Below are 17,443 nucleotides of genomic sequence, written 5' to 3' on the forward strand. Positions count from 1 at the left end.
CGCCTTGCACCCTCAGTGACTGCCGTGTGAAGTGTGCTGAGAGGAAATGGCGCACAGCTGCAGTGCTGTGCGCTACCTTAAGAAGACTGAGGAGTCTTCATGCCGCCGATTCTGGACCTTCTTCTTGTTTCAGCATCTGCAAGGGGGCCGGCGGCGAGGCTCCGGTGACCATCCAGGCTGTACCTGTGATCGTCCCTCTGGAGCTAATGTCCAGTAGCCAAAGAAGCCAATCCATCCTGCATGCAGGTGAGTTCACTTCTTCTCCCCTAAGTCCCTCGTTGCAGTGATCCTGTTGCCAGCAGGACTCACTGTAAAATAAAAAACCTAAGCTAAACTTTTCTAAGCAGCTCTTTAGGAGAGCCACCTAGATTGCACCCTTCTCGGCCGGGCACAAAAATCTAACTGAGGCTTGGAGGAGGGTCATAGGGGGAGGAGCCAGTGCACACCACCTGATCCTAAAGCTTTACTTTTTGTGCCCTGTCTCCTGCGGAGCCGCTATTCCCCATGGTCCTTTCAGGAACCCCAGCATCCACTAGGACGATAGAGAAATATACTGTCCCTATCAAGGGTATCAATATTTTCAGTCAGGGAATCCGACCACGCCAACCCAGCACTGCACATCCAGGCTGAGGCGATTGCTGGTCGCAGTATAACACCAGTATGTGTGTAAATACATTTTAGGATACCCTCCTGCTTTCTATCAGCAGGATCCTTAAGGGCGGCCATCTCAGGAGAGGGTAGAGCCCTTACAAGCGTGTGAGCGCTTTATCCACCCTAGGGGGTGTTTCCCAACGCACCCTAACCTCTGGCGGGAAAGGATATAATGCCAATAACATTTTAGAAATTATCAGTTGTTATCAGGGGAAACCCACGCATCATCACACACCTCATTTAATTTCTCAGATTCAGGAAAACTACAGGTAGTTTTTCCTCACCGAACATAATACCCCTTTTTGGTGGTACTCGTATTATCAGAAATGTGTAAAACATTTTTCATTGCCTCCATCATGTAACGTGTGGCCCTACTGGAAGTCACATTTGTCTCTTCACCATCGACACTGGAGTCAGTATCCGTGTCGGCGTCTATATCTGCCATCTGAGGTAACGGGCGCTTTAGAGCCCCTGACAGGCCGTCTGGACAGGCACAAGCTGAGTAGCCGGCTGTCTCATGTCAACCACTGTCTTTTATACAGAGCTGACACGGTCACGTAATTCCTTCCAACAGTTCATCCACTCAGGTGTCGACCCCCTAGGGGGTGACATCACTATTACATATATATATATATATATATATATATATATGTATATGTATATATATATATATATATATATATACAGGGATAACCTTATATAAGTGTTTTTCCCCTTATAGCTGCTGTATTTTTAATACTGCGCGTAATTAGTGCCCCCCCTCTCTTTTTTAACCCTTTCTGTAGTGTAGTGACTGCAGGGGAGAGCCAGGGAGCTTCCCTCCAACGGAGCTGTGAGGGAAAATGGCGCCAGTGTGCTGAGGAGATAAGGCCGCCGAGAAGGGGGCGGAGCCTATCTCCCGTTTTTCTATGTATTCTGGCAGGGGTTAAATGCATCCATATAGCCCAGGAGCTATATGTGATGCATTTTTTGCCATCCAAGGTGTTTTTATTGCGTCTCAGGGCGCCCCCCCCCCAGCGCCCTGCACCCTCAGTGACCGGAGTGTGAAGTGTGCTGAGAGCAATGGCGCACAGCTGCAGTGCTGTGCGCTACCTTGTTGAAGACAGGACGTCTTCTGCCGCCGATTTTCCGGACCTCTTCTGTCTTCTGGCTCTGTAAGGGGGCCAGCGGCGCGGCTCTGGGACCCATCAATGGCTGGGCCTGTGATCGTCCCTCTGGAGCTAATGTCCAGTAGCCTAAGAAGCCCAATCCACTCTGCACGCAGGTGAGTTCGCTTCTTCTCCCCTTAGTCCCTCGATGCAGTGAGCCTGTTGCCAGCAGGTCTCACTGAAAATAAAAAACCTAAAACTAAACTTTTCACTAAGCAGCTCAGGAGAGCCACCTAGTGTGCACCCTTCTCGTTCGGGCACAAAAATCTAACTGAGGCTTGGAGGAGGGTCATAGGGGGAGGAGCCAGTGCACACCAGGTAGTTCTAAAGCTTTACTTTTGTGCCCAGTCTCCTGCGGAGCCGCTATTCCCCATGGTCCTTACGGAGTCCCCAGCATCCACTTAGGACGTTAGAGAAACAATGAATACGTACTAGATGTATTTGTATGCAAGAGCATGTTTCTTGGTTGGTTTCATTTAATATGGTTGCTATTGAAGAATAGAACCCTTACCTTCCATACTTTTGCCCTGAGACCGGAGGGGACAGGCCGCCCTTGAATAATATTTCTTACAGTCTCCAGGTCACAGCCTCCTGCTTCCAGAGCCTCCGCGAGATCTGTCTCCCTAATAACAAATTCAGAGTTAGTGGCCAGGATTCATACAAATAAAGCAATAATTAGTTCAGGTAATTTAAATTAATTTCTGAGAGTATTACAAAAATATCAGGTAGCATTAAAATGTAAAAATTAAACAAGCAAGTCCATTTTTAATTACAGATTGTAGTGTTCACTCTAGGAGTGAAATGGGGCAGGGCGCTCGAAATGGGGGCGCGGCCACGCAAATTAGGGGGCGTGGCCACGCCTCCGTCATTTTAGGGGGCGGTGCGGCCCACAGACGCTACTATAGAGAGCGTCTGTGGCCGGCGACGTCACTGTTGGGGGCGTGCCCAGCACCTCCGTCGGTGCTGGGCTTCCCCCAGCCCTCTCCCAATGCGTGAATGGATGCCGCGCGCATGCGCACGGCATCTATACACGCCGGGAGGGCAGGGAGCGGGCGGCTGTTCTAGCAGGGCGCCGCAAAAGGGGCAGGGCGGGTTTTGCCTGTTAAAAAACAGGCAGGGCGCGGCGCCCTGCTAAAACAGCCTAGAGTGAACACTAGATTGCCAAATGCTGGCCACTTACTTACTCAGTCACCTACCTGTCTTTGTGTACTAAAGAATAAGTCATCTACTTAAAGTATAAAGGGGGTTACTCACGGAGCGATAATCTAATCTGACTAGATTGCTTAAGATTTTAAGCATGATCTATCCATGTGTACCCCCCCCCCCCCCCCCCCACAGCGATAGTGATGCGCGGCCCCACATGCAGGCTCAATCTAGCAGGTCGCTCATTTCACCCGCTCTGTGAAATGAGCAGCCCCCCCCTCCCCCCCATGCTCAGCACACATCTCGCTGTGCTGATAAACGGCGGGAGAGATGTGTGCAGAGTGGTTCGCTCATCACACATCTCTGGCCACATCTGCCCGTAAATACGGGTCTTAAGATATATACACAATTCCGTAAGACTCATGCATTGTCAAACTGCCAGTCTTCTACCAAACACAGGGACTTGCATAATATCATAGCGCAATGGGTATAAATATGCTGTAACCCGTATCAACTAAACAGATGTGAGCTTTTATGAATTTAGTAGTCAGTTCAGCATTTAAATACAGTTTGAACACATTCAATAATGTTGTTGGGGGACCCTGTCTCTTCAAATAAATAACACTCAGTCTGTGGTTTCCAGCTGCCCACCATTCCCCTTCTCACATCAGGACACTGCCCCTGTCACACACAGACCTATCCTCATTAGAATCAATGGAAAGGGGGGAGACTGTACTGCATACCCTATTACTAAAGATCTTAAGAGGTGCTACCATGCTAAGCCTTCTAATACTATGCTGGAGGAAGAAAAATGCAGATGCACACTCATAAGCAATAAGAACCCTGATAGTAAAAATTATTTTTGAAAAATCCTCACAAGTAACATGGAGTATAAGTGAAGTACCTGGCACACATTTGCACTAATATGTGGGCCTATGTACTGCGACGAGGAGCCTCACCTTCAAGTATACAATATATACAAAAATCTAAAGGAAAAAGTGGGGGGGGACTGGACTGCACACTCTAGTACTAAAGATATTAAGAGGTGCTACCATGCTAAGGCTTCTAATACTATGCTGGAGGAAGAGAAATGCTGATGCACACCACTAGCACTAAGAACACCCATAATTTTGAAAAATCACAATTTCCACAAATGTCTACTAAGAACTTCACTTACAGTATACTCCATTAGGCTGACCATATTATCCCTTTAAACTGGGACACTCATAAATTACACAGGTTCTCTGGGCTGAATAAAACCGGATGAAACACAGACTTGAAGTCAGCCAGCCACAGAACCTGTGTAATTCATTAATGTCCCAGTTTAAAGGGATATTATGGTCAGCATAACTCCATGTTAAGTGTGGGGGTTCATCCATTTTTTTTTTTACTCTCAGTGTTCTTAGTGCTAATGTGTGTGCATCTGCATTTTTCTTCCTCATTAAAACAATTGGAGGAGCGGACATGTCACTTCTACTCAAACAACCACCATAACAATGCCTTGATTACACGCAGCCCTGTTCACGGTAACACAGTGGGGGGGGGGGAGACGACTCAGATCCCGTAGCAAGTGCTACAGGATGCGCAAAGTATTGATTATTGTGCAAGCCGATTAAGTACAGGTTATTGTACACACACGAAAGGCTTCTGCGACGTAGCATGCACTCCGGCATCAGACTGTCAGTGATTGACAGTAATGTCATTTTGCAACAGGGGAGGGAAAAGGCGCCGTTTGGGAAAATGGACGTGTGCTGCCGCTGTGCATGGGGGAGGGAATAGGCCTGGGATCACCGTGGCTGCACAGAGATTTCATGGGTTCTGCGACGGGCAGCTTGTGCAGAACATGGGTGCAGCTGCCCAATGGCGAGTCTGGTGATCAGTTGCTGTTTTAGGATGCAGGTCAGATCAATACTGCAGCAGGAGTAGTCTGCTGCATTACCATATAGCACTATCCCTGCGGCTTCCAAGGAACTCCAACCACATCTGTATTAGGCCCAATGTACAGAAACCAACATTTCACTGATTTATATGTCCAAGAATAATGTGCAATTTTGGACACTGGGAGAGTCTTGCTGCGCTGCAGGCAGCCAATTTAAAATGTGCAGACATATTTAGTATTAAGAGTGGGGAACCTATCAGCACAACGTTCCAATCAATACAGTTGCTCAGAATTTCAGTGCCACATATAAAAATAGGATCCGGTCTCTAGGTCGACAGTATCTAGGTCGACAAGTCAAAAAGCAGACATGAGTTTTTCACAATTTTTCTTTTTTTGACCTTTTTCATACTTAATCCACGCGGACTACGATTGGGAATAGTAACCTGTGCCAAGTGCAGCAAAGCACCTTGGCCAAAGCATCGCACGTGAAGCGAGCCATGCGAGGGGACACGGTGCACTAATTGGGGTTCCCAGTCACTGTACGGAGAAAACACCACCAAAAAAAACACAAAAAACTCATGTCGACCTTTTGACCTGTCGATCTACACTATGTTGAACTAGACACACTGTCGACCTAGTTACTGTCACCTTGCATACCACACCCTATAAAAACAGACTATATAATTTGCATTTGCATTCCTTGCATCAACACAGTTTGTCTAGAATCAAGATGTGTAGCTTAAAGTGCTAAAAGCTTTATGTGGAACACCACTAGGACTGGATTTATGGGATGTCATCTAAATGGAAGTGACGGTTCACTGCCAGCAGAATGTTAGAGAGAGACAGCGCCAAATAATTGTTTGCAGCTCATAGGAAGTGAGAAAGGAAAGGATTGTTTGCCATAATCGCTGTACACCAAACTAGAGAAATACAACCTAGAGTCCTAGACATTCAGAACACACCATCATTCTACTATTACGCTGTGATATAAGGAGAGTTATGGTAGACTTATCATTGTTAACTCTTTCTGCGAAGTACATTGGGTTCCACAGGGAAACATTGGGGTTGCAGAGCGGGATCTTGATCCAGAGGCACCATCAGGCAAAGCTTTGACTGTCCCAGGATGCATTGTGGCCACCTCTATAACCCTGCCTACAGGCACTGAGAGCTCAGTTTTCGTTAACCAGTCCAACACAGGAGCAGGTAAAAAAGAAGGCAGATGTTAGTCACATAGAACCACAATCTCACGACAGTAGTGGGTACCAGGGGCGAATATCATACAAACCCAAAGAAGCCAGGTGTGTCAGGGTGGGCACCTTGTGGAACCCAATTTACTTCACAGAAAGAGTTAACAATGGTAAGTCAACCATAACTCTCCTTTTCTGCAGCAGGGTACATTGGTTTCCAAAGGGAAATATCGGGGATGTCCCAAAGCAGTTCCCCAAGGAAGGGGACACACGCCACAGCAGGTAAGAACTACAAAAGGGATTGTAGAATTTCTGCTACACTGGCGCTTAATGAAGCTGCCCTAGATTGTTTATCTTCCTAAGATGTCACCATACATCACAAAATATGCAGAGAAAAAAACAACATGGAAGATACACAGCCCTAGGCGCATATGTTATAATAAACAAAAATAAATGTGGTACAGTGTAAAAGAAAAAACTTGTGGCAAACCATACTTTTTTTTTTTTTTTTAGGACGTTTTTCCAGTGTATCTCCACAACCATCCAGTGCTTGATTCTCATCAGGGATGACGTGATATGTATGAAAAAGAAAACATAAATACAAATAATAAGATTTTACTTACCGATAAATCTATTTCTCATAGTCCGTAGTGGATGCTGGGGACTCCGTCAGGACCATGGGGAATAGCGGCTCCGCAGGAGACAGGGCACAAAAGCAAGCTTTTAGGATCACATGGTGTGTACTGGCTCCTCCCCCCATGACCCTCCTCCAAGCCTCAGTTAGGTACTGTGCCCGGACGAGCGTACACAATAAGGAAGGATCTTGAATCCCGGGTAAGACTCATACCAGCCACACCAATCACACCGTACAACTTGTGATTTGAACCCAGTTAACAGTATGATAACAATGAAGTAGCCTCTAAAAAAGATGGCTCACAACAATAATAACCCGATTTTTTGTAACAATAACTATGTACAAGTAATGCAGACAATCCGCACTTGGGATGGGCGCCCAGCATCCACTACGGACTATGAGAAATAGATTTATCGGTAAGTAAAATCTTATTTTCTCTAACGTCCTAGTGGATGCTGGGGACTCCGTCAGGACCATGGGGATTATACCAAAGCTCCCAAACGGGCGGGAGAGTGCGGATGACTCTGCAGCACCGAATGAGAGAACTCTAGGTCCCCCTCAGCCAGGGTATCAAATTTGTAGAATTTTGCAAACGTGTTTGCCCCTGACCAAGTAGCTGCTCGGCAAAGTTGTAAAGCCGAGACCCCTCGGGCAGCCGCCCAAGATGAGCCCACCTTCCTTGTGGAATGGGCATTTACAGATTTTGGCTGTGGCAGGCCTGCCACAGAATGTGCAAGCTGAATTGTACTACAAATCCAACGAGCAATAGTCTGCTTAGAAGCAGGAGCACCCAGCTTTTTGGGTGCCTACAATATAAACAGCAAGTCAGACTTTCTGACTCCAGCCGTCCTGGAATTATATATATATATATATTTTCAGGGCCCTGACAACGTCTAGCAACTTGGAGTCCTCCAAGTCCCTAGTAGCCGCAGGCACCACAATAGGTTGTTTCAGGTGAAACGCTGACACCACCTTAGGAAGAAACTGGGGACGAGTCCGCAGTTCTGCCCTGTCCGAATGGAAAATCAAATATGGGCTTTTGTAAGACAAAGCCGCCAATTTTGACAATCGCCTGGCCGAGGCCAGGGCCAACAGCATGGTCACTTTCCATGTGAGATATTTCAAATCCACAGATTTGAGTGGTTCAAACCAATATGATTTGAGGAATCCCAACACTACGTTGAGATCCCACGGTGCCACTGGAGGCACACAAGGGCTGTATATGCAATACTCCCTTGACAAACGTCTGGACTTCAGGAACTGAAGCCAATTCTTTCTGGAAGAAAATCTATAGGGCCGAAACTTGAACCTTAATGGACCCCAATTTGAGGCTCATAGACACTCCTGTTTGCAGGAAGTGCAGAAATCGACCTAGTTGAAATTTTTTCGTGGGGCCTTCCTGGCCTCACCCACGCAACATATTTTTACCACATGTGGTGATAACGTTGTGCGGTCACCTCCTTCCTGGCTTTGACCAGGGTAGGTATGACCTCTTCCGGAATGCCTTTTCCCTTAGGATCCGGCGTTCAAACCGCCATGCCGTCAAACGCAGTCGCGGTAAGTCTTGGAACAGACAAGGTCCCTGCTGGAGCAGGTCCTTTCTTAAAGGCCGATGTCACGGTTCCTCTTGGAACAGACATGGTACTTGCTGAAAGCAAATCCTTTCTTAGCTCCCGAGGCCATTAGTCCTCTGTGAGCATCTCTTGAAGTTCCGGTTACCAAGTCCCTCTTGGCCAATCCGGAGCCACGAGTATAGTTCTTACTCCTCTAGGTCTTATAATTCTCAATACCTTGGTTATGAGAAGCAGAGGAGGGAACACATACACCGACTGTTACACCCACGGTGTTACCAGGACGTCCACAGCTATCGCCTGAAGGTCTCGTGACCTGACGCAATACCTGTCCCATTTTTTGTTCGGGCGGGACGCCATCATGTCCACCTTTGGTCTTTCCCAACGGTTCACAATCATGCGGAAAACTTCCCGATGAAGTTCCCACTCTCCCGGGTGGAGGTCGTGCCTGCTGAGGAAGTCTGCTTCCCAGTCGTCCACTCCCGGAATGAACACTGCTGACAGTGCTATCACATGATTTTCCGCCTAGCGAAAAATCCTTGCAGTTTTGCCACTGCCCTCCTGCTTCTTGTGCCGCCCTGTCTGTTTACGTGGGCGACTGCCGTGATGTTATCCCACTGGATCAATACCGGCTGACCTTGAAGCAGAGGTCTTGCTAAGCTTAGAGCATTATAAATTTGCTCTTAGCACCAGTATATTTATGTGGAGAGAATTCTCCAGACTTGATCACACTCCTTGTGTGACTGCTCCCCAGCCTCTCAGGCTGGCCTCCGTGGTCACCAGCATCCAATCCTGAATGCCGAATCTGCGGCCCTCTAGAAGATGAGCACTCTGTAATCACCACAGGAGAGACACCCTTGTCCTTGGATATAGGGTTATCCGCTGATGCATCTGAAGATGCGATCCGGACCATTTGTCCAGCAGATCCCACTGAAGAGTTCTTGCGTGAAATCTGCCGAATGGAAGCGCTTCGTAATAAGCCACCATTTTTACCAGGACTCTTGTGCAATGATGCACTGACACTTTTCCTGGTTTTAGGAGGATCCCGATTAGCTCGGATAACTCCCTGGCTTTCTCCTCTGGGAGAAACACCTTTTCCTGGACTGTGTCCAGAATCATCCCTAGGACCAGCAGACGTGTCGTCGGAACAACTGCGGTTTTGGAATATTTAGAATCCACCCGTGCTGTCGTAGAACTACTTGAGATAGTGCTACTCCGACCTCCAACTGTTCTCTGGACCTTGTTCTTATCAGGAGGTCGTCCATTTTCTTTGAAGACGAATCCTCCTTTCGGTCATTACCTTGGTAAGGACCCGGGGTGCCTTGGACAATCCAACGGCATCGTCTTGAAACTGATAGTGACAGTTCTGTACCACGAACCTGAGGTACCCTTGGTGAGAAAAGGCAAATTTTGGGACATGGAGGTAAGCATCCCTGATGTCCCGGGACACCATATAGTCCCCTTGTTCTTTGCTATCACTGCTCTGAGTGACTCCATCTGGATTTGAACCCTTGCAAGTGTTCAAATTTTTCAGATTTAGAATAGGTCTCACCTAGCCTTCAGTACCACCATATAGTGTGGAGTAATACCCCTTTCCTTGTTGTCGGAGGGGTAATTTTATTATCACCTGCTGGGAATACAGCTTGTGAATTGTTTTCAATACTGCCTCCCTGTCGGAGGGAGACATTGGTACAGCAGACTACAGGAACCTGCGAGGGGGGAAACCTCTCGACATTCCAATCTGTACCCCTTGGATACTACTTGTAGGATCCAGGGGTCCTGTACGGTCCCAGCGTCATGCTGAGAACTTGGTAGAAGCGGTGGAGGGCTTCTGTTCCTGGGAATGGGCTGCCTGCTGCAGTCTTCTTCCCTTTCCTCTATCCCTGGGCAGATATGACTCTTATAGGGACGAAAGGACTGAGGCTGAAAAGACGGTGTCTTTTTCTGCAGAGATGTGACTTAGGGTAAAAAACGGTGGATTTTCCAGCAGTTGCCCTGGCCACCAGGTCCCATGGACCGACCCCAAATAACTCCTCCCCTTTATACGGCAATACATCTTTGTGCCGTTTGGAATCTGCATCACCTGACCACTGTCGTGTCCATAAACATCTTCTTGCAGATATGGACATCGCATTTACTCTTGATGCCAGAGTGCAAATATCCCTCTGCGCATCTCGCATATATAGAAAAGCATCCTTTAAATGCTCTATAGTCAATAAAATACTGTCCCTGTCAAAGGTATCAATATTTTTAGTCAGGGAATCCGACCAAGCCACCTCAGCTCTGCACATCCAGGCTGAGGCGATCGCTGGTCGCAGTATAACACCAACATGTGTGTGTATACTTTTTAGGATATTTTTCAGCCTCCTATCAGCTGGCTCCTTAAGTACGGCCCTATCCGTAGATGGTACCGCCACTTGTTCTGATAAGCGTGTGAGCGCCTTATCCACCCTGAGGGGTGTTTCCCACCGCGCCTTATCTTCTGGCGGGAAAGGGTATACCGCCAATAATTTTCTATCGGGGGAAACCCACGCATCATCACACACTTCATTTAATTTATCTGATTCAGGAAAAACTACAGGTAGTTTTTTTCACCTCACACATAATACCCTTTTTTGTGGTACTTGGAGTATCAGAAATATGTAACACCTCCTTCATTGCCCTTAACGTGTGGCCCTAAAAGAAAATAAGTTTGTTTCTTCACCGTCGACACTGAAATCAGTGTCCGTGTCTGGGTCTGTGTCGACCGACTGAGGTAAATGGGCATTTTACAGCCCCTGACGGTGTTTGAGACGCCTGGACAGATACTAATTTGTTCGCCGGCCCTCTCATGTCGTCAACCGGCTTGCAGCGTGTTGACATTGTCACGTAATTTCCATAAATAAGCCATCCATTCCGGTGTCGACTCCCTAGAGAGTGACATCACCATTACAGGCAATTTGCTCCGCCTCCTCACCAATATTTTCCTCATACATGTCGACACACACGTACCGACATACAGCACACACATAGGGAATGCTCTGATAGAGGACAGGACCCACTAGCCCTTTGGGGAGACAGAGGGAGAGTTTGCCAGCACACACCAAAACGCTATAATTATCCAGGGACAACCTTTATATAAGTGTTCCTTTTATAGCATTTTAATATATATACATATCGCCAAATCAGTGCCCCCCCTCTCTGTTTTAACCCTGTTTCTGTAGTGCAGTGCAGGGGAGATCATGGGAGCCTTCCCACCAGCCTTTCTGTGAGGGAAAATGGCGCCGTGTGCTGAGGAGAATAGGCCCCGCCCCCTTTTCGGCGGGCTTCTTCTCCGGAGTTTTAGATATCTGGCAGGGGTTAAATACATCCATATAGCCTCAAGGGCTATATGTGATGTATTTTTCGCCATACAGGTATTATACATTGCTGCCCAGGGCGCCCCCCCCCAGCGCCCTGCACCCTCCGTGACCGCTGTGTGAAGTGTGCTGACAACAATGGCGCACAGCTGCAGTGCTGTGCGCTACCTGATGAAGACTGAGAGTCTTCTGCCGCCTGGTTCCGGACCTCTTCATCTTCAGCATCTGCAAGGGGGGTCGGCGGCGCGGCTCCGGGACGAACCCCAGGGCGAGCCCTGTGTTCCGACTCCCTCTGGAGCTATGTCCAGTAGCCTAAGAATCCAATCCATCCTGCACGCAGGTGAGTTGAAAATCTCTCCCCTAAGTCCCTCGATGCAGTGAGCCTGTTGCCAGCAGGACTCACTGAAAATAAAGAACCTAAAAACTTTTTCTAAGCAACTCTTTAAGAGAGCCACCTAGATTGCACCCTTCTCGGCCGGGCACAAAAACCTAACTGAGGCTTGGAGGAGGGTCATGGGGGGAGGAGCCAGTACACACCATGTGATCCTAAAAGCTTGCTTTTGTGCCCTGTCTCCTGCGGAGCCGCTATTCCCCATGGTCCTGACGGAGTCCCCAGCATCCACTAGGACGTTAGAGAAAGTGTAATAACGTTTTAACCACAGTGTTATGATTAACGTGCAATTGTCCTTTCTCATGAATAATCTTCAGTCTGATGATTAACGTGTTAAAACTATAAACAGTTCCTTTATCCTTGAAACAATCACGATGTTTCCAAACTTGGTAAAATAAATTATGTATTTAGGTAAGAGAACCCGGCGTCCAAAGGAAGCATCCTGGGAGGCGGAAGTATCAAAGACATAAAGCCTAATGAATGTGTTCACTGAGGACCACGTAGCCACCTGCACATTTGTTCTGGGGACAGCGGACCGCCCAAGAAGGTCCAACAGACCGAGCAGAATGGGATTTAACTGCAGCAGGAGCTGGGAGCCCAGCCTGCGCATAGGCTTGTGCAATCACCATTCTAATCCATCTTACCAAGGTTTGCTTACTCATAGGCCAGCCACGTTTGTGAAAATCACACAGTATAAAAAGGGCATCTGACCTCCTGATAGAGGCAGTACTCTCCACATAGATACAGAGAGACAATAACCTGGACGAGTTCGTAGAACTGCCCGGTCCTGGTGGAATATGAGAAAGGTGCTTTGTCTTGTCGTCCGCCCCAAGTCAGACACCCGTCTTGCAGAGGCAATAGCCAGCAAGAACAGGACCTTGGCTGTGAGCCATTTAAGGTCCACCAATTCAAGAGGTTCAATGGAGACTCTTGCAGGGAATTCGGCACAACAGACAAATCCCATGGAGCCACAGGAGGGACATAGGAAGGCTGAATCCGAATAACGTCCTGAATGAATGTATGAACATCAGGTATAGAGGCAATTTTTCTCTGAAACCAAACTGACAAGGCAGATATATGAACCTTGAGGGAAGCCAGACGAAGACCTAAGTCCAGTCCTCTTGCAGAAAAGCCAATATTCTGGAGGTTCTGAATCTATGGACATCGTAATTCTTCACCAGGTGAAGTAAGAATTCCAAACCCTGTAATAAATCTGGGCAGAGGCCGGTTTGCTGGCTTTCAACATAGTTTGAATAACCACCTCTGAAAATCCTTTGGCTCTCAAGAGTGATGCTTCAATAGCCACGCCGTCAAAGCCGATCTGGCCAAGTCTGGGTAAAGACAAGGGCCCTGTATGAGGAGGTCTTGTCGTTAGGTAGAAGGGGATGCCCCGTCGATAGACCCTGCAGGTCTGAGAACCAATGCTTTATGGGCCACGCTGGAGCGACTAGAAGTAGCATTCCTCCTCTCTGTTTGAACTTCTGTAGAACCCTGGGCAGGAGTGACACTGGAGGGAACACGTAAGGCAGCCGAAAATTCCATGGAATTGCTAGTGTGTCCACGAACTCTGCTTGAGGATCCCTGGTCATTGATCCGATGACCGGAACCTTGTGATTGCGTCGAGATGCCATGAGGTCTATGTTCGGTAGACCCCACCTGTCCACTAGGAGTTGGAAGACTTCTGTATGAAGACTCTACTCTCTGGCATGTATGTCCTGGCGACTGAGGTAGTCCGCTTCACAGTTCAGGACACCCTGAATGAACACTGCCGATATACTTGGCAGATGGCGTTCTGCCCAGCAAAGGATTTTTGACACTTCCTTCATAGCCATGCGGCTTCGAGTGCTGCCTTGATAGTCTATGTATGCCACTGTCGTGGCGTTGTCTGTTCCGTACCAGAGGCAGGGCAAGTGATAATGCATTGAACACTGCCCTCAGCTCTAGGATGTTTATTGGGAGGAGTGATTCTTCCTTGGTCCACCGACCCTGAAAAGAGTGTTGCTGCAACACCGATCCCCATCCCCTCGGACTGGAGTCCGTCGCCAGGAGGGACCCAGTCGGGGATCCAGAAGTGACGACCCCTGCTTAATTGCTGGTCCTTGAGCCACCAGATCAGCAACAAATTAAACTCCGGAGTCAACGAGATCATTTGGGATCTGATCCGATGAGGCAGGCCGTCCCACTTGCCAAAAATTAATCGTTGCAGAGGGCGGGAATTAAATTGAGCGTACTCCACCATGTCGAGCGCCGACACCGTAAGGCCAAGTACTTGCATCGCCGAGTGTATAGACACTCTGGGGTGACAGATGAAGTGTATTATCCTGTCCTGGATTTTCAGGACCTTGTCTGGAGAAACACACAGTCTCTGACTGTGTGTGTGTCTAGAAGCACCCCTAGGTGCACCATGCTCTGAGCTGGGACCAGTGAGGACTTCTTCCAACTGATCAGCCATCTGTGGATTTGTAAGCAACTCATCGTCAATTGTAGATGACTGAGGAGGACTTTGTGGGAACTCGCCAGAATCAGCAGGTCGTCCAAGTACGGCAGGATTCTGACTCGCTGGCGACGGAGGTGCGCCGTCATCATGGCCATAACCTTGGTGAAGATCCGAGGAGTCGTGGTCAGTCCAAATGGCAGAGCCTGGAATTGGTAGTGACTGTCACCAATAGCAAATGGCAGGAACTGCTGATGCGATATGGCAATAGGAATATGCAGATAAGCATCCTGTATATCCAGAGATACCATGTAATCTCCAGGATTCATAGCCAGCACGATTGAGCGCAACATTTCCATACAAAACTTGGCTACCCTCACAAACTTGTTCAGTGATTTGAGGTTGAGTATAGGCCGAAAATACTTTCTAAGGTCGAATAGTGATTCGACCTATTCAGTCCCAGCAGTTTTTATTAGACAAGTTGTGGAATTCGACTTGTAGAATAGTCTTCCCAGAATTTCCTGCCTACAGGGGCAAATGGGAAGGTATTTAAAAACAGTTTGGATACCTGATATTTTTTTATCTGGATTTTTCCAGGCTAAATTTAAATAAATCATCCAATTCTTTAGACTCAAGAAAAGTGACTGTCAGTTTGTCTTGTGTGAGGAAAAAATAAGAATTTACTCACCGGTAATTCTATTTCTCATAGTCCGTAGTGGATGCTGGGGACTCCGTAAGAACCATGGGGATTAGCGGCTCCGCAGGAGACTGGGCACAACTATAAAGAAAGCTTTTAGACTACTGGTGTGCACTGGCTCCTCCCACTAAGACCCTCCTCCAGACTTCAGTTAGGATACTGTGCCCGGAAGAGCTGACACAATAAGGAAGGATTTTGAATCCCGGGTAAGACTCATACCAGCCACACCAATCACACCGTATAACTCGTGATACAATACCCAGTTAACAGCATGATAACAACTGAGCCTCTCAACAGATGGCTCAACAATAACCCTTTAGTTAAGCAATAACTATATACAAGTATTGCAGACAATCCGCACTTGGGATGGGCGCCCAGCATCCACTACGGACTATGAGAAATAGAATTACCGGTGAGTAAATTCTTATTTTCTTTAACGTCCTAAGTGGATGCTGGGGACTCCGTAAGGACCATGGGGATTATACCAAAGCTCCCAAACGGGCGAGAGAGTGCGGATGACTCTGCAGCACCGAATGAGCAAACTCAAGGTCCTCCTCAGCCAGGGTGTCAAACTTGTAGAATTTAGCAAACGTGTTTGACCCCGACCAAGTAGCTGCTCGGCAAAGTTGAAGAGCTGAGACCCCTCGGGCAGCCGCCCAAGAAGAGCCCACCTTCCTCGTGGCTTTTACTGATTTAGGATGCGGCAGTCCAGCCACAGAATGTGCAAGCTGAATCGTACTACAGATCCAGCGAGCAATAGTCTGCTTTGAAGCAGGTGCACCCAACTTGTTGGGCGCATACAGGATAAAGAGCGAGTCAGTCTTTCTGACTCCAGCTGTCCTGGAAACATAGATTTTTAGGGCCCTGACTACATCCAACAACTTGGAAGCGATCCAAGTCATTTGTAGCCGCAGGCACCACGATAGGTTGGTTCAGATGAAAAGCTGATACCACTTTGGGGAGAAACTGGGGACGAGTCCTCAATTCTGCCCTATCCGTATGGAAAATCAGATAAGGGCTTTTACATGACAAAGCCGCCAATTCTGATACACGCCTGGCCGAAGCCAAGGCCAACAACATGACCACTTTCCACGTGAGATATTTCAAATCCACGGTTTTCAGTGGCTCAAACCAATGTGACTTTAGGAAATCCAACACCACGTTGAGATCCCAAGGTGCCACTGGAGGCACAAAAGGGGGCTGAATATGCAGCACTCCCTTAACAAAAGTCTGAACTTCAGGTAGTGAAGCCAGTTCTCTCTGGAAGAAAATCGATAGAGCCGAAATCTGGACCTTAATGGAACCCAATTTAAGGCCCATAGTCACCCCTGACTGTAGGAAGTGCAGGAAACGGCCCAGCTGAAATTCTTCCTTTGGGGCCTTCCTGGCCTCACACCACGCAACTTATTTTCGCCATATGCGGTGATAATGGTTTGCGGTTACTTTTTTCCTAGCTTTAATCAGCGTAGGAATGACTTCCTCCGGAATGCCCTTTTCCTTCAGGATCCGGTGTTCAACCGCCATGACGTCAAACGCAGCCGCTGTAAGTCTTGGAACAGACAGGGCCCCTGCTGCAGCAGGTCTTGTCTGAGCGGTAGAGGCCATGGGTCCTCTGACATCATTTCTTGAAGTTCCGGGTACCACGCTCTTCTTGGCCAATCCGGAACAATGAGTATAGTTCTTACTCCTCTTCTCCTTATTATCCTCAGTACCTTTGGTATGAGAGGAAGAGGAGGGAACACATAAACCGATCGGTACACCCACGGTGTTACCAGAGCGTCCACAGCTATCGCCTGCGGGTCTCTCGACCTGGCGCAATATTTTTCTAGCTTTTTGTTTAGGCGGGACGCCATCATGTCCACCTGTGGCTTTTCCCACCGGTTTACAATCATTTGAAAGACTTCTGGATGAAGTCCCCACTCTCCCGGGTGGAGGTCGTGCCTGCTGAGGAAGTCTGCTTCCCAGTTGTCCACTCCCGGAATGAACACTGCTGACAGTGCTAACACGTGATTTTCCGCCCATCGGAGAATCCTTGTGGCTTCTGCCATCGCCGTCCTGCTTCTCGTGCCGCCCTGTCGATTAACATGGGCGACCGCCGTGATGTTGTCTGACTGGATTAGTACCGGCTGGTTTTGAAGCAGGGGTTTTGCCTGACTTAGGGCATTGTAAATGGCCCTCAGTTCCAGAATATTTATGTGCAGGGAAGTCTCCTGACTTGACCATAGTCCTTGGAAGTTTCTTCCCTGTGTGACTGCTCCCCAGCCTCGAAGGCTGGCATCCGTGGTCACCAGGACCCAGACCTGTATGCCGAATCTGCGGCCCTCTTGAAGATGAGCACTCTGCAGCCACCACAGCAGAGACATCCGTGTC

General features: G+C 48.1%; 1 protein-coding gene across 8 annotated transcripts in view; it reads right to left on the reverse strand.

The window, feature by feature from the left end:
- TBC1D23 (TBC1 domain family member 23) overlaps positions 1-17,443 on the reverse strand; it is a 365,222-nt gene that overhangs the window by 200,967 nt on the left and 146,812 nt on the right. For all 8 annotated transcript variants that reach the window (XM_063956244.1, XM_063956246.1, XM_063956245.1 and 5 more), the window contains exon 2: positions 2,311-2,422. In XM_063956244.1, the coding sequence (XP_063812314.1) occupies positions 2,311-2,422 (112 nt within the window). The remainder of the gene's footprint in view (positions 1-2,310; positions 2,423-17,443) is intronic.

This window comes from Pseudophryne corroboree, chromosome 2 (genome assembly GCF_028390025.1).
Source record: "Pseudophryne corroboree isolate aPseCor3 chromosome 2, aPseCor3.hap2, whole genome shotgun sequence".
In the NCBI taxonomy this organism is placed as follows: domain Eukaryota; kingdom Metazoa; phylum Chordata; class Amphibia; order Anura; family Myobatrachidae; genus Pseudophryne; species Pseudophryne corroboree.